The following is a 25,877-nucleotide window of genomic DNA, read 5'->3' on the forward strand; positions in this document are numbered from 1 at the left end:
CTGTACATAGCTTTTTGGGGTGGCAGGATCATAACCCCTATTCTGATATCTTAAATTTGTTCCCATGCTTTGTACATCATAGTTGCATCCTATCCATCGAAATATAACTGACAATTCAAAGTTTAGAACTACCTGAATTCTCTTGCTTCTGACTACTTCTTGGATTTATGAGCATGACAACTATATTTAAGCCTGAGAATTTAGTCTGCTGGAATTAAACAAATCTAGGCTTCATCTGTTCATGCTGGCTGTTTCTCAATATGAAATCTTAAAAGTAGCATATAAGAGCTTTAATTTTTTTTTTCCCTTCAAACCTTTAGAGTCGAATTTCACTGATTTGGTTAGTTACGATTCTCTGTGAGGCCACTTCTGATTCTTGAATACAGCAAGAACCCAAAAAGGAAAAAAGGTGATTTATGAGCAGCAGCCAATTATCTGGCAACCAGAATGCTTTGTTGTTCAAGAGCCTTTCGTCACAAGTCTCTTTGTCTTCGTTCAGCACCTGTCACTGTGTAACCAAGACCATGTTTTTGAACACCTGGCATAACATAAAACCACTAGAGCACATTGAAGCCAGTCCCTCAGGAGATTGCTTCAACTCAGACTCCATTAGCTGAACTCGGTCCTCCAGGATGATGGATTGGTGAATGTGGAGACCTCTGAGTGGGTGCCGGTTACTAAGTAGAACAAACGTTCTCAGCCCATCCCTTGAACTGAACCCTGAACTTGGGGATAGAGCAAAAAAATTGAGAGAGGGTAAGGAATATTTGCTTCAGAAGTCATTTCGAGTACATAGTGACTTCACATCCAATCTAACTACACTGGCACAGATAAGTAGAATCTGCTGGATCGTCCCATCCAGGCTCAATTCCAGTTTTAACTCTGCCACAACTTTCTGGTGAATTTCTTGAAAGCAACTTAACTCTTTTTGAGCCCTTGTTTCCTCACATGGAAAATGTGAGGACTGGATTATATTTAAGACTTCCTTCTGTGGTTCTTCAGTTGAATTTTATATTTATCTGACTTTAAAAAATATCTTGGTGCTCGCTTCGGCAGCACATATACTAAAATTGGAACGATACAGAGAAGATTAGCATGGCCCCTGCGCAAGGATGACACGCAAATTCGTGAAGCGTTCCATATTTTAAAAAAAAAAATGTATCTTGCAGCGAAACTTTTAGGTAAGAATGAAAGTAACTTGTTAAAATCACACCGCATGTACAATTGGAAGAAATAGACTAGTACACCGAAGGATGTTGTATTGGGTGAGGTCTTCCCCAGGAAAATCTCTCTTTGTCTGGAGCCTGCACCTTCCAGATGTTGTATCTCTTTGATCATCAGATTGTCCTCTATATTAGCTGAAGCCTGTAGCCTTAAATGATAATGAGATATTACAGCTTTACTTCTGACTACTGGTTTGAATTTAGGTACGCATGTTTAGTGATTTTATTTTAAAGGTATGATTGGGTTTTAGTGATACGGTTTGAAAAGACTGGAGGTTTACTGTGCATGGAGCTGCTGCTCAGCCTGAGGTTCCCAACCATTCCTGATGAGCCATGGCTGTACCCAGTAAACTCCTTAAAGAGAGAGCACACTCTCAGATCACTTGCTCTCTCCCCTGCACACACACCTCTTCCCCTTTCTCTCCCATAGAGTAATAGGGCATGCTTTTCAGTCCATGTTCTTGCTGTTAAAGGCATGTTGGAAACAACTGAGTAGGGTGGCCCTTTCTTGACCCCCATAGATGGTTGCTAAATGTGGGACTTGTTTTAATTGAATGTTCTCCCGTCTCTACTGCCACCATCAATCTGTCTGTAGCCGCAGTGGTCTTTATCCGAAACAGAACAAGTCGTTTGCCCTGTAGCATCATCCCAGACTCACTCCTTCTTTCTCAAGTCCATCTTCTCTATCCCGCTTACCTCCGTGTACAAAATCTAGGTATGTTTTTGCCCATCTGTGGCCTGGTGTTATCAGACTTTCAACAAGTATAAAGAATTTAGTGCCTGGTACAATGTCATACGTTCAGTCAATGTTAGCTGTTTTTAATCCTTCGCCACTTTCTATTAGATGAATCATATGAAATTGCTATTTTTGTGTATAAAAAAAGAAAGCTCATGTAGGCAATTTCATAGGGTCCAACTTTCGAGATACATAGAGTGATGGTGCTTAACCAGGATGCAGTTAGAATTACCTAGGTAGCTTTTTACAAAATGTATATACACTGTCCGCATTTAGACCAGTGAGTCGAGATCTTCACGCGTGGGTCATGGATAAATACATTTTTAAGAAGCTTCCCAGATTATTCTAATCTGAATTCCTGCTTAAAAACACCTGTGAGAGAATCTTCCCTGCAGGTTATTTTTCTTTTAATGTAAAGTTTTTTTGTTTCTTTGAAGTGTTTTTTTTTTTTTGTGCAGACCTGTATGTTTTTGATGTAGCCAGTTGTCTGGTCATGAACTAAAACTATTTTTATGGCTCTACAAATCACTGTCATTTTAAATTTTAAGATATGATCAAATCTCAAATTAAGATTTATCAGTAGTCAGTCTTGGGAAGGAATAACCAGGTGCTATAGGATGTTTTCATGATTTTCAGGGAACTCCTGAGTCTTTCTCCCCACCCCTGCCCCCCAATTTGTAAAGTCACATTATCTTTCCTGTAATTTAAACTTAGAATTTTGTACTTTTCATATACACTTTTGCCTTTCTGTGAAAAAGAGAATTAACAGTAGTAACAGGCTACAGTTCAGTATTAACTTTCTTGGCTCACAGTGCAGCTTACCTACATGATTCATAATTTAATGTAGCCAAGAGAAAAGTGGGGTGAGTTTCTTTGAACAGTGGCTGTCTCCTTTCTGATGGTAATTTGTGTGCTGTGCTCTTATTATCAACCAGTGTTTTGAAATCTCTGGGCAAGTGGGCTCTAGATAAGCCCAAAGTTATGAGGAAGATTTTTCGCTTAGTTCATTGTCAACTGTAGACAAAATATTAAAACCCAGAAAAGAGAATTCAGAGCTATTTTTCTACCTCCCACTACCATGTTCTCTCTAATGTGCATTCCCTGCACATGAAAGGTGCTTGCGTTAGTGGCATATGTGTGTATATATATATATTTTTAATATGTATGTATATATATATATATATATAATCTTTAATACAAAGAAGTTTAGTGTGGCTCCTGTACAAAAATGGCTCTCAAACTTGTGTGTGAAGCATTTCATTAGAAATACATATATACACTACCATTCCATTGATGTACGCTAATGATCAGCCTCTGGTGTTTAACTCAGAAAAATTTTCATCAGGAATATTGAATCCTTTCTAGTGTCTTTTCTTTTGTGTTAATTATACGGCTTTCCTCATTGGGCCTAACCACGTGATTGTACTATTTTATAACATTCTTAATATTAAGCCATTGTTATATTTCTGGGATAAAGCACATTTAATTCTAGTGGATTATTCCTTTATTAAAAGGTGAAATTCCGGTGTTTGTATGTTATGAAATTTCTGTGTTCATAAATGCCATTGTAATATGACTTTTGTGGGGATGATTATCGCTCTTTCAGTACCACTGACTTATTATCCAAATAAAATGACTTGGTTTGCTTTTCTCCGCTACCCATGAGAGTGATCTTTTTATGTTTAAAAGAAATTGCAACTAAAACTGTCTGTGCCCCAAGCCTTGTAAAAAGGTCAGTCTTAGTATTTTCTTTCATAGTGGTAGTAAAGTTTAGATGGTAAACACTTAGGGTCTAGATTTTTTAAAATCCTGGCTCCGCTGCAACAGTGTGATTTGGGACATTTGTTTTTTTGTTTGTTTGTTTTTTTAATGCTCTGTGTGGCTCAATTTTCTCACCTGTAAAATGTGGGTAATAGTTATGAAATCTTTTGAGAGTCTCATGATATAATCAAGTAGTTGAAAAAGTATCTGATATAAACACTCAATAAATGAAAATGAAAATGAAAATACTATTTATTTTCTTCCAATGCTGCAGTCTCATCTCCAGGTATTGTGATTTTTTAAATCTTTTTTCTCTTCTTTTCTGCTTTCCCTGTAATTTTTTTCCCAGCTTCTTGAACCATATGACTGAGTGTTTTGTATGAGATAATCCTTAGAACAAGATAAAAGTTGAAAAATATGAACACTAGGTGATAGGAACACACAAGTGACTTTTCCCCTCTTCTCTTTACTCTCTCTGTTATATATGATGAGCACATGTTACTTTTATGATCATGAAAAATTGCTGAGGGAGGGGGAGCTCAGGTCCCCCACGTGCATGGCGGGTGACCCACACTAATGGTAAGAATAGAAGTACTCAGCAGCATTTAGGATAGCCCTTGGAGGTGAACCTGTAATAAACAAATTTGCAAAGGAGAATTTAATCGATAATATTCAAGTTGTCATTAAATATAAGTTGAGATAATATATTTCTTGAATTCATTGTCAGGAGGTTTTTAATTTAAAAAGTGACATTTCCTATGTATCTGCTGTGCCGTCCTTGACAGTGAGCATCTTGTAGGCGTACCAAGAGGGTGGCCTGGCTGGAGAGTGCATGGTGCCATGCATAGCAAGTCAGAATTTCAAAGGTTATTAGTTTGTATTTTCTTTCTTTCCGGTTTTTTAGCGGCTCCTTGTTATTCCTTAAAAAGAACTGGCTATTTAACCACTCTTCGGCAAAGAAACTCAGCAGGTGATCTAAAGAGCTGCAGTAAAGGTTAGTTGGCACAAAGGGGATTTTCTTTGTTGCTGTAGTTAATCGTTAGCCTTAAGTTCCTGGTTTGTTAAAACAGTTTCAGTACTTAATTTGCAGGGCCATGACCGATTGATATGTTCCCTTATAAATTTTGAGTTCCAGCTAACCTGTCCCAGTGCTATAAAGAAGACCTTAAGAATAAATCATTTCAACCCTTCTCTATGGCAGTGAACACTGCTGGCTCTCCCTTCGCTTCTCTCCGCCTTGTGCCTCACTCCCACTCCTTTTTATGCCAGTTACTGCCTAATCCTAATTTCTTCCTTATAGACGATTCTTTGATTACGTGTATCAGTGCAGACAAAAGAATGTTGCCTGTCATTGCAGTAAACAGCAAAGGTCAGGAAGCCATCAGCCACCGTGTGCCCTGAGGGGGATTCTGGGATTCCTGGATGGAGAAGAACTAGATACTGGCCCTAGAGAGTTAAGATGCATATCTAAGGAGTTAATTTCCAACAGCCCAGACTCTTGCATTTTCCTATACATAGAAAAGCACTAAAATCATTAACTTGAGGTGTCTATTTTTTGTGATTGGCAAGGTTTTTGTTGTTGTTTTTTCCCAGCAAAAGCTCCTATTTATCCTGGCTCCTCCCTTACCTCTGGAACAGTTCCTCAGAGCCCTTTGAGAGGCCAGATCCTGTGCTGTCGTCCTCAGTAAGGTTCCCCGAATAAAAAATAACTCACAACTTTAGCTGGTACATTTTTGTTCAGTGGACATCAGAAAACTGATTTATTCTTATAACTAGTACCGAATAAATTGTATTCTTTAAAATGCAGGCTAAGTTTTTAAATTGAAATTTAATTTAATTTAATTTAATTTATTGAAATTATTATATAAGTTACAGGTGTGCAGTATAATGATTCATAATTTTTAAAGGTTATACTCCCTTTATAATTATTAGAAAATATTTACTATATTCCCCATGTTGTATAATACATCCCTGTAGCTTATTTTATACATAATAGTTTGTACCTCTTATTTTCCTACCCCTATCTTGTCCCTTTTCGCTTCCCTCTCCCCACTGGTAACCACTAGTTCTCAATATCTGTGAGTCTGCTTCTTTTTTGTTATATTCTCTAGTTGTATTTTTTTAGATTCCACATATAAGTGATATCATACAGTATTTGTCTTTCTCTGTCCAACTTACTTCACTTTACATAATGCCCCCAAGTCCATCCATGTTGTTCCTTTTTTATGACTGAGTAGTATTCCTATATATATTCACATATATTCATATTGTGAATTCATATATATATATATACACACAGACACAGACACACACCCCCCCCCACATCTTTATCCATTCATCTGTTGATGGACACTTAGGTTGTTTCTACATCTTGGCTGTTGTAAATAATGTTGTGTGAACATTGGGGTGTATGTATCTTTTTGAATTAGTGTTTTCATTTTTTTCAGATATATATCCAGTGGAATTGCTGGGTCATACGGTAGTTCTAATTTTGCTTTTTTGAGGAACTTCCATATTGTTTTCCACAATGGCTGCACCATTTTACCTTCCCACCAGTGGCGTACAAGTGTTTCCTTTTCTCCACATCCTCACCAACATTTATTATTTGTGTTCTTTTTGATGCTAGCCATTCTGACAGGTGTGAGGTAATATCAGTGTGGTTTTGATTTGCATTTCCTTGATGATAGTGACGTTGAGCATCTTTTCATGTGCCTGTTGGCCATCTGCATTTCCTCTTTGGCAAAATGTCTGTTCAGTTCTTCTGCCCATTTTTTAATCAGATTGTTTGCTTGATGTTGAGTTGTGTGAGCTATTTATATATGTTGTATATTAATCTCTTATTGGTCATCATTTGCAAGTATTTTCTCCAATTCTGTGGGTTGTCTTTTTTGTTTTGTCGATGGTTTTCTTTGCTGTACAAAAAACTTAGGCTCATTTTAATCAGATGTGTTTAATAGAGATTTTCATAATTTCTAAATTTGAAATATTTGGAGATTCCAAGTCAAGTCAGCTCTGGATTGTAACTCATTTACTGTGAAAGCCAGTAGAATAAATTAATGTGTCCTGTTCCTCTATAGCCCCAACTCCCTGTGAAATGACAGGGGGGAAAATTTTACAGGCAGAAATTTGTAAATTCATAACTGAGAATGGGAACAGATGGAGTGACCATCAGCAAAGCAGAGACTTTCCAGGAGACAGAAAACAGATGGCGCTGATGGGTGAACCAGAGTGGAGGAAGCCCCAGCCCAGCATACCCATGAGGGAGGCTGCACGTGGAATCTCTTTTTCTCCATAGAGTCCTGAAGAGACTTTAGACTCGAGTCAGTAGGAACAGAGCGCAGAGAGTGGAAAGGACATGGTATTAATTAAGGGAGGATATATTAAGAGCTAACTGGCTGTCCAGCCCACTCACTCAACCCATACAAAGATTGCAGCACGTTGGTTACCCTGCTAATTTTGAAAATCTGCTTTCAAAAAAAACCTTTTTATACTCTCAGCCTGAGGACTAGGAGTTCTAATGTAAAAGTTAGTGTCCCAGGGAAGACTCTCCTCATTTTGATATTTGAAGAAAGATCCTACCTACCTGTCAACCTGTTCTTGCCCATGAACCCTGAAGTGAAGTATGTCCATTAAAATGCCAAGAGCGTAGAGTCTATGACCTCTCCTGATCAGCTGTGAGAAGCAGATCTACCCAGCAACAGAAGAAACCTGCTACAGTGGACTGGGAAAGCAGGAGGAAAGAGAGCCTAGCCAGTAGCGACTTGAAAATATCAAAAATGTAATATGATATACTATTGCCAGGTTAGTAAAGGATACGAATTCCCAAAATAAATAAATACATGGAAAAAATGTTCACCCTCATCATGTAATCAGAGATGTAGTTAGAAATAATGAAATCTTCTTTCCAGTATATAATTAGCAGGGTTTTTTTTTTTTTAAAGAGTGCCCTGTTGCTAATAGGAATGTTGTGAACAGGCTTTTGAAAAGCATTCGGACAATATGTCTGATAAACCTTAAACCATTCATTCATTTTCCCTCCTTAAAATCTACCTCATGAAAAGCATTTTAAATGTAGAAATAGATGGTTACTCATTATAATATTGAAGAATTCTAAACAGCTGTAATGTCTTTAATTACCAGATTTGGTAAGTAAACTCTACATCTCCAGGATGATAGCATTAAACATCGCAGCTATGACGTCAACAAAGCAAGGTAGAAAAAGCAAGTGTGACTCAAGTGGAAAGGGGTGCAGAAGGAGAACTTGTGGGTTACAACTTAATAACCTCCTCCCCCACATCTTTGTCCTGGACTGTAAGATCTTAAAGTCAGGGATTCTGACTTGTTCATCTGTGTACCCACCCACCACCTCCTCCCAAAGCCTAGCACAGTATCTGACTCTTAATAAATGTATGTTGACTCAGAAAATGGGTACAGGGGGGAAAAAAAACAGAAAGGAAATCCAAAAGCAAACCGAAGACCAGGGAGGCCACTGTGCAAAGAGGGCGCTAAGTTAATGAAACTTGCATCCAGAAGAGGAATTTAACAGATGTCTTCATGTAAACCAGAAACCATACTGAGATTCTTTAAAAGATTTTGTTTGCTAATCACTGTTTACTGTGAAACTTTTTGTCAGTATTTCTCCTAATATGTTGTTTGATATAAGGCTTGTTCAGTTAATCAAATATCCTATTCATTTTTAAATGTTGGATCATTCAGGCATGGTTAATTCAATTATTTTTTTTTCTGGTTCCACTTTTTAAAATCAGCACAGTTTTCATAGATAATGTCAGGTTTATAAATATATCAATAAGAGAAACTGAAAATAACAAAGTATATAAACACCTAATTTATAGCTCAGATGCAGTAGAATCTAAAGCAGGTGTAAATTACATAAATTATACTTTTTATTAGATCTCTTAAGCATTCAGGCTTTGAATATCACTTCTTCCAATTTTGTAGCTGGTAAGTTTAATAAATAACATATATTGAATTTTCAAATTTAAAACATTCACATGGTTCAGAATGCAAAAGATTATTATGTATCTTGCCAGAGTCAGCATAGGAATATAGAAGCAAAATGTATATTCTTTACCATTAATAAGTATTCAGTGTTTTTCTTTTTTTCTTTTGTTTTATACTTTTATTTCTTTTATTAAATGTTTTTCTAAACTACATAATCTTATTTTAAAAGCACATTTAGGGTTCAAAGACAAATGTTAAAATAGCTGTAAATAGTAGTTTATCAGTTCTTTTCTCTTCCACCTTTCAGGTTCCGCCCTGTTACTTATTTCTCAACGTTGCTGAAGTCAAGTCATAGTGTGGTAGTCAAACCTCTGGGACTGGGGTAAGAAAACTGCTTATAATTAGGCTTTCCTTAGATTCTTTTAAAATATTCTGATCTATTAGAAGACCAGTATGTATTTCCATCATTTCTTTGCACCAGCTCTTTTCACCTCCCATCCCCCTAAAAAGGCTGCCTGTTCCTCTTCCTTTCCTTACTTCACATCCACGCGAGCCAGGAAGTTGAGTAGTTTGGCTTGAACTGTCCCTTCACCCCAGCACATCTAATCTATCCCCAGATTTGGTTGGCGCTTTTTTCTTGTCTCCAATCCATCCCCAGTCTTCTCCCTTCCTCCAGACTCGAGTCATGGTTGCCCTCTAGCCTTCCACCTGCGCTTCCTACCTTCTGAGTCTTAGTCTCTCACTTAAAAACTCCTGGTGGCTCTCTTTGCTCTATGGATAAGAAAATCTAAATTGCTGGTATGTAAACTTCTGTTTCTGGCCCTTTTCCCTTCTTACAGCTTCGTCTCTCACCAGTCACCCACAGGGTCCCCAGGTCTGCTGATGCTTTGTCTTTCAAGTCTCAGCTTAGCCATGACTTCCTCCTGAGTTCTGGGAATTTTTTATTAGTTTTAACTGCGGTGAGGGCTTTACCTTTGTGCTGCTGATACTAATTTTATACTGACTGGTGGCTGAATATATGCCGCATATGAAGGCAGGCTCTTCTAAAAAGATGCCTAAATGTTTACGTTACACATACTTTGTGTATTTAAACATCTTACATGTGCTGTTTTATTCATCCTAACCTTAGTTTTTACAAACAGGCTGAGACCCAAGGAGATAAGTAGTTTGAGCCTCCCCATGATTTTAAGAGTCTATGCTTTGATGTCTGACAGCATGTCTGGCAAGTCATAAAAATAAATTTTATTATGCAGACAAGGCAAATTGTTAAGCCATCTTTAAGCAGTTTTCAACTGTACCTTAAAACAATATGATTTTCTTTAGTTCAGTCTTCATTATAATTTTGTGTTCTTACTCAGTGCAGTTTGGGTAATTGGAAAATATTAAGTTATAATAGTATATAGTATATAGTATATATTATATATTATGTTTTAGAAGGAAGACATTGCCTCAGGGACTTTCTGACTTTGATTGTTTCTCCTTTTGAGCTGATTGCATACCTTCAAATGAAGGAGGCCCTTCTAAGAATTTAGGGTGTCACTTACTACTTACTATGTTTCTCCTGGACTGACTTCAATTTTCTCTTTTTAATAATTAATAAATAAATATTAAGATTTTGTTTATAAATATTCAAAGTGAAGTAGCTTCTTTGTCATTTAAAATTTGTCAAACATTAGGACCCGAAAAGCATGAAACGTAAAGAAAAAATTGATAAATTGGACTTCGTCAAAATTAAAAGCTTCTGTTCTTCAAAAAACGTGTTAAGAAAGTGGAAACATAAACCACAGACTGGGAGAAAATATTTTCAAAATATGTCTCTGGTAAAGGATTTGATTCCACAATATGTAAAGAACTCTTAAAACTCACTTAAAAACCCAATTTTTTAAAAAATGAGTAAAAGAGTTGAACTCCAAAGACATAGATGGCAAATAACCACATTAAAAGATGCCCAGCATGATTAGTCATTAGGAGAATGCAAATTAAACTCACAGTGTAGTATCACTACACGTCCAATAGACTGCCTAAAATTAAAAGACCGTGGCTGTGACTACTAGGATGTGGAGCAACTGTAAACCTCATACCTGGTGGATATGCAGAAAGGTGCAGCCAGCTTTGAAAAGCTGTTTAAACGCATACTTATCATTACAAGTTAGCAGTCCCACTCCTAGGTATTTATCCGAGAGAAATGAGGACATATATATATATATACAGAGACCTGTGCACACACGTTTGTAGCTTCTTTATTCATAAAATTTTAAAAATCGAAACAGTCCAAATAAATGTGAATGGTTAAATTATGCTACCTCCAGATAACAGAATACTAGCCAACAGTTAAAAAAAGAGAGAGAGCGATGCATGTGCTACTGCTACGTGTTACAATACGAATATATCTCTAAAGCCTTAGCTAGGTGAAAGAACAGGCACAAAAGGTAGCCTTTGCATTTTGATGTAAATATGAGCCATTCATATAACATTCTGGAAAAGGCAGAACCATAAAAACTGAAACCAGATCAGTGGCTGCCTCTGGATGGGGTGAGGGGAGGAGACTGACTACGGAGGGGTAAGAGGAAACCCTTTGGGGGTGCTGGAAATGTTCTGTGTCTTGATTGTGGTGGTGGTAACGTGACTGTATACATTGATCAAAACTCAGTAAAAGGGTGATTTTATTGTATGTAAATCAACGTGCCTTTAAGGAAAAAGTTAAAGCCAGTTTTCAACACCAGAAATTACCTTCATAAATTTAAGGGTCATTAGGAGATAGATCAGATGATGTAAGTCAGGTCCTTTATCTTTTGACTCAATCAGGGGTCAAAAATGTTTTACTGTGAAGAAGCTTTTATATATTAGAAATTAATAGGTGTTTTTTATTATCAGAGTTTTGTGCCTTTACCAATATATAATCTTCTTGTCCTGAGAACAGGGTCTACTTTCATTTATTCACGTCACCCTTTATGTTACCTAAGTATCATTATTAAATTGTCTTCATGTGTATCTTACATAGTTCATGTCATTTTATTCTTAGTTATGTACTCTTGCTGAGTCTTGTCAAATGAGTCTTTTCTTCCATTATATATTCTGACTGGTTATTTGAAAAGAAATTTTTTTTTTAATATAACATATCGATTATATAATCATTTCCCTTTGAAATCTCTTGTTTATAGTAATTTTTCAGTTGATTCCTTTGGTCTGAAATCACAAGCAGTGGACTTTGATTTCTATCAAATATCATTCCAGATCATGTAGAGATAATCGATGAGTTTTGTCATCTATTAATATGAAGACTTACACTGACTTCTAAAAAAGAAAGCCATCCTTGCATTCCTAGTTGAATCCCACCTGATCACTTTGGCTTATTCTTTTAACGTGCTGGATTCTAACATTTTTTATTCAGATTTTTTTTTTAATTGAGGTATAGTCAGTTTACAGTGTTGTGTCAGTTTTATTCAGAATGTTCACACCATATTTACACAATAGGTTGGTCAGTCTGTTTTTCCTTTAGTCTGTCTTTGTTAGGAACTTTGCGTCAGTGTTAAACTAGCTCCCAAAAAAGAATTTGGAGACTTTCCGTATGCTGTGAAACATTAAACAGTATTAATACCTGTTCTTTAAATGGTTGGGAAAATATGCCAGTGATATTATCTGTGCCTGATAATTAACCTAAATAGTCTCAGATCCCTTTAAAAATAGAATTGTGTGTCTTGCTTTCTTCGTCAAGCATATTCTAACTCTTCTAAAATTGTTACATTTTATACTAACTTCCTTTATCGAGCAGGTATTGACCCTGTACCTACTTATGCTTAGTAATGGTTTGTAATGATTTGATAGAAACTGAACTTTCATGATCATAACCTTTAATGCACCGTACAGATTGGAGGGGAGGCAGATGCTTCTTTATTTACAAGGAATCTCTCAGTAAGAACTTTCACCAGCTTATAGTTTGATTAAACTAAAGTCTAATAATGAGCATCTTTATTATGAAAGTCTAAAAAAGGTAATAATGAGTTCTGGAAATACAAAGATCATTGGGGTTTTTTTTGTTTTAGTGGGCAAAGAGTGTTTGATATCTTACTTGGTAGTATTCCTTATTGAGTATTGGACAACTAGATTGAAGTTTCTTAGAAATTTTCATAAAGTTTAAAATAGAGAGCTTAGAGTTTGGGGTGGAGATTTGGGGTCTGAAGCACCTCGACCCACTTCCTCCTGTGTGTTGTAGGCTGAACAGTGGCCCGACAAGATACTCATAGTCCTGGTCCCCATAATCTGTGAATATTACCTTCTGCGGCAAAGGGGACTTTGCAGGTGGATTTGAGGAGGATTTTTCTGGATTATCCTTGTCAGATAAATGTAACCACTAGTCTCCTTATAAGAGGGAGGCGGAGCGAGGTTGGACTGCAGGAGGGGAGAAGGCTGGATGACCACAGAAACAGAGGTTGCAGTGACGCAGCCAGGAGCCCAGGGAAGCTGCTCACACAGGTTCTTCCTGAGCCTCCATAAGGGGCCCGCCCTGCTGACACCGTGATTTTAGCCCCTTAAGATTCATTTTGGACTTCCGACAACACGAACTGTAAGATGATAAACTTTGTCTTAAGCCCCTATAAATGTGTGGTATTTGTTATAGCAGCAATAGGAAACTTAATATTGTATGGGTACCTGTTAACTGAACATATGAGGGCAGGGATCTAGGCCTATGGAATTCAAGTCCAGTATCCCCAGCATCTAGAACTGTCCCTTACATAATAAGGTGGACACTCAATATATTTGTTAATAGAGGAAGGGGAGGACAAAGGGAGGGAGGGAGAGAGGGCGGGAAAGCCAGGTAATTTATAATTTAAATCAACATTGTGAGTATGGTGTAGGTGTCTGGTTTCTGGATGACACAGAGAAAACCAGTAAGGTTGAAAACTTGAAGCCCACCCATAATGAAGTAGATTCTATACTATTATTCTAGGACACCACTTTTGAAAAATAGAGCTACTATATGATCTAGTAGCTCCACTTCTGGGCATTAACCCAAAGAAAATGAAAACAGTAACTCAAAAAGATACATACACCATGTCCATTGCAGCATTATTTACAGTAGCCAAGACATGGAAGCAACCTTAGTCCATCAGTAGATGAATGGATAAAGAAAATGTGGCACATATATACAGTGGAATATTATTCAGCCATTAAAAATGAAATCCTGCCATTTATGACATGGATGGACCTTGAGAGCATTATGCTAAGTGAAATGAGTCAGACAGAGAAATACAAATACCATATCATTTCACTTATGTGTGGACTCTAAAAAGAGGAGAAGAGCTTATCAATACAGAGAACAGGTTGGTCGTTGCCAGGATAGGGGTTGGGAAGCAGAATGGATGGAGAGGGTCAAAAGGTACTCACTTCCACACTTCCAGTTATAAAATAAGTAAGTCATGGGGATGTAATGTTACCCAAAAAGGGGTGAGGGCATTGTGTAATTTAAAAGATTTTTTTGAACTGTAAAAGGTGGAGAATAATTGAGGAACCAAATAAGCCAAACAAGTTAGAATTCAAGGATCCCTATCTTGTTATTTGAAGGGGAAAACATAAACATACACATGCGTGGAGAAGTCATATTTCAATTAAAATTCAGGTTCAGTCCTCCAGTTCCTTAAGGTGCCAAGAAAGTAGTTAATTGCACTTTTGCCAAGTGAGTGCAGGAAAGAAACCAGCTTATGTTATTCATTTATTTTATGACTAGTTTTAAAAACAAGTTACATGTTCACATAATACAAAAATCAAAATGGTAATTAGCAAAAAAGCCATAATCTCACTTCTGTCCACCAGTGACTTCATTTCCATCCTCATAGGCAACCCTGTGTTACCATTTGTTATAGTGTTTCAGATTTATAAACAAGTAAGCTTCTAAATAATCCTTTTTTTCTCATCTTTTTGTGTAGTTCATAGCATACAAGGTTCAGTGTTCTATATTTTGTTTTTTCCGCTTTAACAGTATCTTTGCCACCCTCCCCCATATCAGTAGGTAAAGAGCATTGGGTTTTATTGCTCCTTATTCAGTGTTTCCAGTTCACACTTCCCCTGCAGTAAATGAGTATGTTTGTTTGTCTACAGCTGGGAGGGACACACTTTTTCTGTACAGGGCAGAAAGTGCACATTTTAGACTTGTGGGCCACATACATTCTCCGTTGCATATTCTTCTTGGTTTTGTTTTGTTTATAACCCTTCAAAAACATAACACCATTTTTAGCCACGGACCGTACGTCAAAGCAGGCCAAGGGGGCTTTGGTTTGCTGGCCCTGAAAGACATGCTGTTATCAATCTGATGGGTTAAAACAAGGGTGCCCCAGTCTAGGGTTGAGCATGTCAGAACCACTTGTATTTCCCTTTCTGTGGCGAGTCGTATTTTTTGCCCATTTTTCTTAAGGTTGTTGATCTTAAAGTAACTTTTTATATAGGGAAGTTATCTCTTACCTTAGAATTGCAAATATTTTCCTCAATTAATCTTTATCTTTTTACTTTGCTTATAGAAGATTTCACCATGTAGAAATTGTTTGCAGTAGTAAAATATAACAGAGTTACTTTATGACTTGAGTGTTATGTAATACTTTATCCCTTTCCCATTCTAAAATTATAAAACAAAATTTTTTGTGGGTTTTTTTTTTTTTCTGGTCCTTCGTGATTTCATTTTATCATTTAAATCTTCGATCCATTTACTTTACACTGGTGTGAGGAGAATGGATCCCACTTTCTGTTTTCCGGGCGGCTCACCGGTTGTCCCAGTACCATTCATTGAATTATCCTCCCTGCTTCCCTCCCCCACCCTCCATTTGAAATGCCACCTTTATTACACACTATAGTGTGCATTTGGATCTCTTTCTGTATATTGTTCCCTTCATCTATCTAGACAGTTTTTTTCCTCTGAATCCCAACTCCCTCACTGGATTGCTGTGTGAATCATATTTCATTGAGGAAATACGGATGCAGTTAAAGGAAGAAACAGTCGAGCCTGTCTGCAGCACCTGTACCCCTGTTCTTTACTTTCCCTCACCTCCTATTACCGAGAAAGAGCTGCGCCTGCTCCGCTGTGCCCTGGGTCTCAGCTCCTCTGCTCTGCTCCTAGAGGCACCTTCAGCTCATCATTCTTTCCTGCCTCTTTGAGATGATTATCATATAAACATCCCATAGCAATTAATTCAGAAGCAACCCAGACAGAAACCGTGTCCATCTGTGGCCCCATTTCTCCGTTTGTCTTCAGAGTGAAAAAAAATGTCCACTTCCACACCTCCTGTTTTCTCCCAGCCCGCCCCCTCAGGCCGAGGGCCCTGCCGCGCTGGGGGGATGACTCTCCCCGAGGCCCTGCCAGGCCCGGTCATGGGCTGCGGGGCAGACTCCGGGCTCTCAGCTCTTGCACCTCTACCGTTCATTCTCCACACACTGGCCGGGCTAATCTTTCTAAAAACAGAAATGAAATTATGTTGGGGTCCTGCTTGAATACCCTGCCGAGGCTTCCCATTTCAATTATAATAGAATCCAAACACCTTTCCATGGCCTTCAAGGCTTTTCATGATTTGGCCTCTCCAGCCTCTTAAGCTCCCTGTCACTAACTGGGCTCCATCCGCTCTGGGCTTCCTCTGGCCCCTAGAACATGGCAGCCCCTCTCCCGTCTTGGGTCTTCATACTTGCCGTTCCCTGTGTGTGGGATGCTGTTCCCTCGGAGCTGGCTGGCTCCTTTATAAAACTCAGGTCTCTGCTCAAACGCTGCCTCTTTAAGGGCTTCACCGTTGACTGTCCTGGATAAAGTAGCCCCTCCCCGCCATCTTCATTCCAGTGCCCCTTGCTTTCTTCATTGCTCTTAGCAGAAATGGAATTTTCCTTTTTATGTGTAAGTTGTCTCAAGTTCCAGCATAGATGTCTAGAGACCAGGGGTTGGGAGCTAAGGTGTGGAAAGCCGGGTTTTGAGGTGGGGGAGAGGAGGTCTTTTCCTGGACAGCCTCTTGAAGGCTGGGATGTGCAGCTCGTGGTTCTTGAGGAGTATGTGCACTTTGGAAAAATGTCTTTAGGAATCTTCCTTTTCTAAGCCACAGACTATATTTTAAATTGTTCCGGAAGGAAAAGTGTTGTACCCTAGTTGGTGTAACTGCTAACGTTTTGCCCTAAAACACACACAATTCTTAGAGTATTAATTGATATGGTAACACCCTGGGCTCATGTGATATGACTGTTCTAAAAATAAAACAGTAGTTACATAGCCATGAAAAGATTCCAGTTAGGGTCATAATAGTGAGAAAGAAGTCATTTCCTGGCCTGTTTGGGAGCCCCGGCGTCAGCATGCTCCGTACGCTTGCTTACACATCGTGTCTGTAGACTTTTAGTTACTCATCTGAAAGATACTATTAATTTTCACTGTTTCTGAGCAGTGACAATCATTCAGAATCCAGTGATCATGTCCTTGGTGTGTAGAAAGAAATGGGACTCAGTCCTTGTTTATCGAGATAAATCGAACTTTTCAGCCTCCAAATGTGGATTCTCCGCCATATGCTTCACAGTTCAAGCTGCCTGTGCTAAAATGTTCATGATGTAACATAAGAGTAACAGGATCAAAAACTGCGTATAGGGCGTGATCCCAGTCATGCTCCATGCACATTGAAGCGGTCTCAAACGAAGTGTAACACACCCGTGTTGTTAAATGGATAGCAAGGTTATGGGGTTGGCTTGTTTGTTTTTTCCTTAAGACTTTTCCGTATTGGGCATGATTTCTGGGGCGGCCTGAGTGCACCCTGCACAGCCCGCACATGAGGCACCAGCCCACAGCGGACTCTCCTTGTCATTGCATCTCTGACAGCAATAGCTGCTTCGTACCAGTGCAGATAAAGCGCTTCCCAAGGCTGGGTCACACTCCGGCATTTATCCGCTCATCCGACACAGATGTGCAGAATGGCTGATTTTGCCGAGCCCTGTTAGTAATGTTAAGCATGAAGTGAACCAGGTGGACATGGCGCCTGCGCTCAAGTTGCTTCTGGTGTATCAGGGAAGAAGAGCCCTGTGAAACAGCTCACACACTCAGCAATGTCACCCTGTGCGAATGGCTGTGGAGGAAAAGTATCAGGCGCTATATGAGCCCCGGGCAGGGGAGAGCCTCACTGAGAGTTCCAGGTGAGGCTGAGACCCCAGAACTGAGAGCAGTTAGCCAGGTTGAAGACAAGTATTGGAGGAAGCTGCATGGCGGAGGCCAAGAGGCAGAGAGGAGCGTGTGAAGAATCGGAAGCGATCGGTGTGGCTCGGATGCAGCCGAGCCATAAGGTAGACAAGTAGGCAGGGCTGGGGGTGGACCTGTGAGACGCAGCTTGGAAAAGCTGTGCTGTGACCAAAACAAGTCAGAGAGATGCTGAGAAGGAAGGCGCAACCCCCGGCTCCGCTAGTAACGAGAAGCCTCCTGGCGCGGGCCTCCGCGGTGCTTGTGACCTCTCCGCCTCTTCTTCTAAGGCCTGCCCCGGGGCCAGGGGCCACCGGGGGCCGGCATTGCCCATCACCACCCGCTCTTCCCACCCTGGGCACATGGATGTGGTTAACACGTGTGTGTGCTAAGGGAAGGGAGGGCATACTCGATCCAGGTATGTCAGTCAGATTTTCCATCCCTCTCCAGATATGCAGATGTTGCCCTAATGGTGCTTGGGAGTTGGGGTATACAATCTAAGAGTAGTCTTAGATTCTATTTTTTTTAACATTTTTTTTATTGAGTTACAGTTATTTTACAATATTGTGTCAAATTCCAGTGTAGAGCACAACTTTTCAATTTCTTAGATTCTATTTTTACCTTTACTGCCAACTTGTTAGGATGAGGGTTTTTTGGGATTTGTTTTTGTTTTGGGTTTTGTTTTTTTTTTTTTTAGTCAGTTGTTTCTCACCGAAATTAGAAAAGGCATCTCTTCAGTTAACTGCTGATAGAGGTTAATGTGAAAACAAAGTGATCATGCAGCCTGTTTTTATTATCTGTGTGACTATATTCTGATACAGCTAATACTCTGTTATTGTCAGCATCTGACTGCAATGGGAAATTTTCGCTTTCAGTCACCGAGCTCATCACTGAAAACTATTATCAGAGAAATGCCCTTGAGTCATATACTTGTCTTACTACCACGGTGTTCTCTGATAAGTGGCTCTTCCCCTAACTGAGCATACTTCATTTGCCATCTGTTTAAAATCACTGCAGAATGAAAACTGGTATCTTGAAGCCTAAGGATGTCATCTCTCTTTCCTACACTGGAATTCTGAAGAAGAGCGTGCTGAGCATTGCTTGTTCTTTCATTCTTTTTAGATTCCTCTTAATCAGTTGGTGACAACTCTGTGACACAGGATGGCTGCAAATAAGCCCAAGGGTCAGAACTCTTTGGCCTTACACAAAGTCATCATGGTGGGCAGCGGCGGCGTGGGCAAGTCCGCTCTGACGCTGCAGTTCATGTATGATGAGGTAGGTGCTGGCTGTGTCCCGGATATCAAAGGTTGGGCTTTCAGAGTATTTCTCCGGCTTGGTTTTGATGCTATTTCAGATGGATGCCTTGCATCCTTGAAAGCTACTAGTTTGTTTTTTTTTTTTCCTGTTTTTAAATTCAGAGCCAACATTTGTATACAACTTAACTTAACAAGTCAGAGGGGGAGGGTGTCTCTCAAGCAGTAGAGCGCATGCTTGGCATGCATGAGGTCCTGGGTTCAGTCCCCAGTACTTCTTCCAAAAATAAATAAACCTAATTACAACCCCCAGCCCACCTCCTCCCAAAAACAGTCAAGAACTCAAGGTCCTTAAAATCCTTATGCTTTTAAAAAACAAAACAAAATGGGAAACAGTACCTATTTCTGAGCAATCTAACTGTGGCTTTTTTATTTTTAGTGTTTAAATGGTGAGTTCCACCTTGAATTAATAGTACTGGTGGATATAGTACCTAATTGAGACTTGAGGTTAATATACATAAGGCATCTTTTAATAATAACGTTAGTGAAAAAGTCAGTTAGTTATTGTGTCTCTGATGACTGACTGAGTGTATTTGGCATGGCACCACACTCTCCACTAGACAGGTAAAGGCTGTGTCCTTAAAATAAAAATTACTGGACAGGTTACAGATTTGTGTGCCTGATAAAGTATATCAGACTTTATCACCCCAGAATTAAAGTCTCAGCCTGTAGACAGCAATATGTTCCTTCCTTAGAAGACTGTTATCTAGGCTAAATGATTGAAGAGTTCATAATCAAATTTAAATTATTTATCCTCAATTCTCCTTCCTCCCAAATAGAAGCAAGGATTTATGGTTGCTCTTTCTTACCTAATCCTGAGAACAGTCCTGTGTGGTAGGTCGTGGCATCGCCCGTTTTACAGATGAGAAAACAGAACCTCAGAGAGGCTACCCAGCCTGCCCAAGAAGAGTGGTCTCTGATGAGCAACTAAATGTCAAACCTGGTCTGACAAAAACTCCTGCAGATTTTTACACCCAGTGTCTGTCTCTTTTCATCGCTTCCCCACCAGCATTTCTTTCACACACAGAACTCTTAAATCCATTCACTTGTCGTGTTGTTGGTGATGATAATAAAAAGTTTGAACAAGGGAGACTGAAATGATACTTGAAATTACCAATTTGCCTATTCTGTTTTTCATTCTGTTCATCTTAATAGCTCCTCTTCTTTCAAACTAAATCTTAAAGCAGCCCCCTTCTTGATAATAAGGAGGTCAAAAGTAAGAATATTCACAGGCCTGACATTTGATGAATGGTTAAACTTGCATTTGATATTCATAAATATTTAATATTTACTTAATATTCATAATATTATCTGATATATCTGGATATTTCTGGTCATCAAATATAAATGGTTGTAAATATTTAATATTCATAAAATATTAGCATGTAGTTATGGTAGAATATTCTATAGCTTTTACAATTAAAAATACACAGTTTGAGTTTTTAATAATTATTTGTCGCATGTCTGCCATGTACCAGGCACTATTCTAGGCTTTGGAGATGCAGTGACAAGTAGAATAGTCAAGGTCCCTGCCTCCCGGGGTGAAGTTCTAGTCAGGGAATACAGACGCTGAGCAAATAAATAAGAAAATCTCAGATAATGAAAGTATTTATAAGAATAAAAGCCATGAAAGTATGTTTTATATACATACACACACACCAACAATGAGACACTGATCCAAAATATCAAGGTGAGATTTAGGGGGTTAAAGATAGAATGTGAAGTTGTTTAATTGTACCATTTAAAAAATCGGAAGTTTAGGGAGAAATCTCGGAGTTCCAGGTTTAGCATTCTACAGAGTAGTCTAAGCTGCTCTTTTGACTTGATTCATTTTGGAGAAAGAAAAGATTTAACCATGCTTTCAATGCTTACCTAAATATTGACTTAGTTTAAAGTAACTTCCACAATTCTGGCATGAAAACGTATTTTAGAGTCCCATAGGAAAGGTTCTCAAACGTTAGACAAAACCTAAGTGTAGTAGTTTTTGCAAGTATAGTGTTTCAAGGAAGAAAAAAGGCACAATTTTCAAGCTGTAAACAGCCTAGAGCTAATAGTTCAACCCCACTGTTTGTAACAGAGGAAGCCGCCAAATGGTCTAACATGAAAATTTTCAATGAATGTAGTTTTTACCGTTGGGGAAAACTGAATGAAGGTCACAGGCGACCTCTCTGTACCATTTTGGCAACTTCGTGGGAATCTGTATTTCAAAGTAAGTTTTGAAAGTAGAGCTAATGTCAAAACCGGCGCGCTTTCCGTCCTTCGCAGTTTGTGGAGGACTATGAGCCTACCAAGGCGGACAGCTATCGCAAGAAAGGTGGTGCTGGACGGGGAGGAGGTGCAGATCGACATCCTGGACACAGCTGGGCAGGAGGACTACGCCGCCATCCGAGACAACTACTTCCGCAGCGGCGAGGGCTTCCTCTGCGTCTTCTCTATCACCGAGATGGAGTCCTTTGCAGCCACGGCCGACTTCAGGTGGGTCAGGGACAGCTTCTTCCCCAGAAGCAGGTGGCCGACCAGGGGCCCTGACGCGGTAGCCTTTCCCTCGGTGTCCACTCGTGTCTGCTCCCTCCCTGACTGACAGCCTGCCTGCTTGTGCTCGGGTGTTCGGTGCACCCCGCACAGCCTGACCACAGGCTCTCCCAGGGCCGGCTGTGCAGGCGCTTGAGTGTGTGATGGCCTCAGCACCCAGGGTCCCTCTGTGCACTGCAAGTCCTCCCCTCGAGCACAGTACCGCGACACTGGGATCCCACGCTGGAACTCTGACCCAGTTTCAGGTCTGGTTTCTCCGCACCTGTGTCATGCTCCACAGGCACCTCGCCGTCGTCCTCACACCATGGATGCGCTGATGGCACGGACTGAATTTCTAGTAGAAATAATAATACCATAGATCGGCACACTAGGTTTTGGTACACAGTATTTTTTATATCTTATTGATAATCAGAATCTGTCATCCATTTGGCTCTGAGGGGGGTGTTGGTGAAGGAGAGATACCTAAGTACATATAGCAAAATTAAGTGCATGAATACACGCATAATCACAAGCATTCTTCGTATGTATTTTTACTTCTGCGTTGTCCGCTTTGGTGTAGGGGACACAAAAGAAGCATGTAATAGGTCCTCTGTTTTCAGAATTCACACAGCCTAGTTGAATAAGGCATGTACCAAGAGCAAGTTAGTGACAAAAGTAGGAGATATGGAGGGGAACCAGGAGAGGAGGGAAGCTGGGAGGCCTCCACGAGACAGATAACCTCGAAGGGTAAGAAGGATTTCCACAGATGAGGAAAGACGCCAATTCAAGTAGTTAAGCAAAAAACCAAACCTGGGCTCAGTACAAAGCACTCCTTTTTCTGCTTTTTCTGTACACTTGAAGGTCTCAAGGACTTACAGGATTCTTTGCAAAAAAGCATGTCATTGAGAAACTTTATAGCTTTGTGTGTAAAATTAAGTTTGTTGGCTTCTATAGGAAAGGAGTTTTGTATGTGATTAAGTGCGAAGGATGACAGATTCTGGTAACTCATAATCCTTGGAGACATGTTGAAAGTTACATAAGTGTCAGTGTTTTTCATTCATTCAGAAAAGATTTGAGTGCTTATTATGTAGCAGGTCCTGTTCTAGGTAATGGAATAAATTTTGTCACCATAGTCACCAAAGTCAAAGTGGTATCTCGAGGGAATGTTAGGTATTTTTATACCAAGAGAGAAAGATCTTGGGCTGTTGCTATTACAGAAAATAAGTGAATCATTCATCACCCTTCCAGTGTACCTCCAGTGTGTTTGGCCTTCTCATAAATAAAAAGTGGTCCTAGTAACTGACTGGCAGTAGGAAAGCCATCTTTGAGGTGGTCTGAATGGTCACAGGGGGCACTGCACATGGTCTAACCTGCCAAGTACAGCACGATGTCAACTCCTCTCTTTAGCTTCCTGGGCCTCCCATCACCAAGGCAGAGTCATTGTCTCCTCACCTGTGAGAGCGACGGACCCGCCACAGCTCCAGCAGCACAGTCACCACACTTCTAGGCTGAGACTGATTTATAGGTGTTTTTCCTGACAAGGTAACAGCTCTGGAGAGCAGCTCCCATTTCTGTCCGTTTCAGCCTCCCGAGGGCCCATATCTAGCACGGTTGCTAGCATGTAACGTATAGTGCTTAGTAGATGTTTGATAGAAATATTAGAAGACCTAGAAAACTCTCTTCCCTTTTGGTTCTCACTCTCCTGATGTCAGAAATGAAGAAGTTGGACCAGTTTGTCCAGGTGCATTTCCTATTCTAAAATTCTATACTAGCGTCTAAAACTCTTATTTGAAGGGAGCACCACATTAAGTAAAATGTCTGTGAAGGTTATAGACAGAGCATCGCCTTTCTCTGACATCCAGGAAAGTAGCTCATAAAACCAACTTGTTAACTCTAAAGAATATTGTCTTCTCACCTCTGAACTCAGTGGGCCAGGTGTTCTATGACCATGTTTCTGACGGCAGTCATCACACTGTCATTTCAGTATCAGACTTCCGTGAGCACCTGACTCAGAGTAGCTTAGTGGGTATTGAAATAAATGTATATAGTCACTAATTAATTTCAATAAATATACCATATATATTATATATGAATGGACAAAAGTGCTAGAATCACAAACACCAGGGGCAGGCTCACATTGCTGACGGTTAGCGAGTCTGAGTGGAGAGTCACTTGTTAACATCTTAGTTCCAGCTGTTGATCACGAAGGAAACTGGTTAAGAAAGTCACAGCAAATTTGTTGTTACCAGCACTGGAAAAGGATTGTGATTGACCAAAATCCTCTTCACAAATACCTCATAAATTTAACAAGCAGCAGTGGTGAGTGTTGACAAGCTTTTTGCAAGAAATCACATGACTGGTGGGAAATAGCACGGTGCTCTGTAGCAAACCCCAGCTAAGCGTGTGTCGCTCGGTTACCAGGCGCAGTTAACATTTTTACTTCCTGAAAGGATGTTCAAGGTAAGTTCAAATCAGTGAAGGATGGAAGTGACTGTGTGGTTCGCAGTTTATTCACATCAGAAAACGTAAGAATTCAGGTCCAAAGAACTTCCTGCAAGCATTGAATCTGTTAGAACTTTTGCTACTTCATCAGTAGTCAGGTGAATAAAATGATAATATAAATAATAAATATCTAATTCTCATAAAGTTCTTACTGTGTACTGGACACTGTTCTGAGCCTTAACACAGATGAGGTAGATACTCTTACCATGTTTCATAAATTCCGAGACACATGTTTTCACATTTTCTCATCTCTTAAAGTCAGAGCTGTGTTTTATAGTCTTGACATCTTATAGTGGTAATTGGCAGCCATTTTTCTTAGTAGTGTATACAATAGTGCTTACAATTAGTGGCTTCTTAAATCTGATTTTTTAAATAAAGTCTCCAAATTTATAAATGAAGAAACTGAAGCACAGAGAGGCTCAGTGACTTGCCCCCAGTCATGCAGTCAGGATGGCAAAGCCATTAAAATCCGGAAGGTCTGCCTCCAGATTCTTGCTTTTAACAACCCTGCTGTACCGGCTGTCACTGAATGAATGATGGCTCTTTTCAACATCACATGGTCGCCACATTCCATGTTGTTAAAATGGAATATGGGAAGTTTCCTTTTAAAAATACAGCTTCGTTCCCTACTGTGTATTTTTTAAAAATGTATTAAGCATTTTTATATATGGCATTTTTTAAAATTATATAAAGTGTTCTGTGACATTGCATTATAATCTCTCTGGTTGCTTTGTTAGTATCAATGCCAACCCTCCACTGAAACAAGTAATTGAAAACATTTTTTCAGAAAGGTGAAATTATCATTATATGATCCACGCTTTCCTCTCCCATTCATTTACCTCATCTCTCCCACTGGTTTGATCTGATTACTTGTGTGTAATAAAGAAGGGTCCCTCTTCCACGCAGGGGACATGTCATACGACACAGGGAACCTCACCCCAGTGCTCAGTGGACACCTCGGTGTCCATTTCTGTGTCAGAGGGAGAGGTCTCTCAGTGATGAAGAACTTTTGGAAACTAAACAGTCGGGAACAGGGTTTGTTCCCTTAGATATTCCCTCCTGGGGAGGCCCTGTGGTGTCCAGCATGGAAACTGTGTGCGCTCTGGCGTTAGACGTCGCAGATTCAGATCCTGGTTCTGCTTAGCCAGGACTCTGAGTGAGCTGCATAATTTTCTGGGCCTTGGTTTCCTTACTGTAGTGGGATGACTACATCCCACTACAGTAATAATTGTAGTAACTCTGTGGGTTTGGGCTGAGGATTAAACGAGATAGTGTACGTAAAGTACTTGGAACAGTTAAAGCACCGGGCGCGTCGTGAGCGTTAGGCCGCTGCTAGCAGCAGTGCAGGTGGTGGTGGCAGCGTTCAGGAGACGTCTTCTAAGCAGCACAGAATAGACTAATGTGAGTGAACTGTGGCCACGCTTTATACCCGGCCTCAGACATCACTGCAGGACCCCTGCAAAGTCAAGTGTGCTGTGCTGATCTGTCATACTAACAACCCCTGTGAGTTTCTCATTTCTCTCTTAGTCTGCAATGTTTGTGTTCCTATAAGCTTCAGCATCTCTAAATAATTTCAAAGGAGAGGCATCTGTAAGATAGCAAGAGAATAAACCTAAGTCTTACATATTTCTTTCATCTGCTGATTTTATAAGAAAACATCTTTTTCCAGTAGGTTAATAATAATCATTTAG

The 25,877-nt window shown here is 39.7% G+C and overlaps 1 protein-coding gene and 1 non-coding gene across 2 annotated transcripts in view; both read left to right on the plus strand.

The window, feature by feature from the left end:
- Positions 1 to 25,877, plus strand: part of RALA (RAS like proto-oncogene A) — an 88,740-nt gene that overhangs the window by 51,869 nt on the left and 10,994 nt on the right. Inside the window, 4 exon segments of the mRNA XM_006185292.3 lie at positions 8,990 to 9,064; positions 18,983 to 19,135; positions 21,439 to 21,483; positions 21,485 to 21,648. Coding sequence (XP_006185354.1) covers positions 19,022 to 19,135; positions 21,439 to 21,483; positions 21,485 to 21,648 — 323 coding nt within the window. The 5' untranslated portion in view covers positions 8,990 to 9,064; positions 18,983 to 19,021.
- Positions 1,041 to 1,147, plus strand: LOC116665134. Its single transcript, XR_004321697.1, has one exon. It is a non-coding gene; the product is annotated as a U6 spliceosomal RNA (small nuclear RNA).

The sequence above is a fragment of the Camelus ferus genome, chromosome 7 (genome assembly GCF_009834535.1).
Source record: "Camelus ferus isolate YT-003-E chromosome 7, BCGSAC_Cfer_1.0, whole genome shotgun sequence".
Taxonomy (NCBI): domain Eukaryota; kingdom Metazoa; phylum Chordata; class Mammalia; order Artiodactyla; family Camelidae; genus Camelus; species Camelus ferus.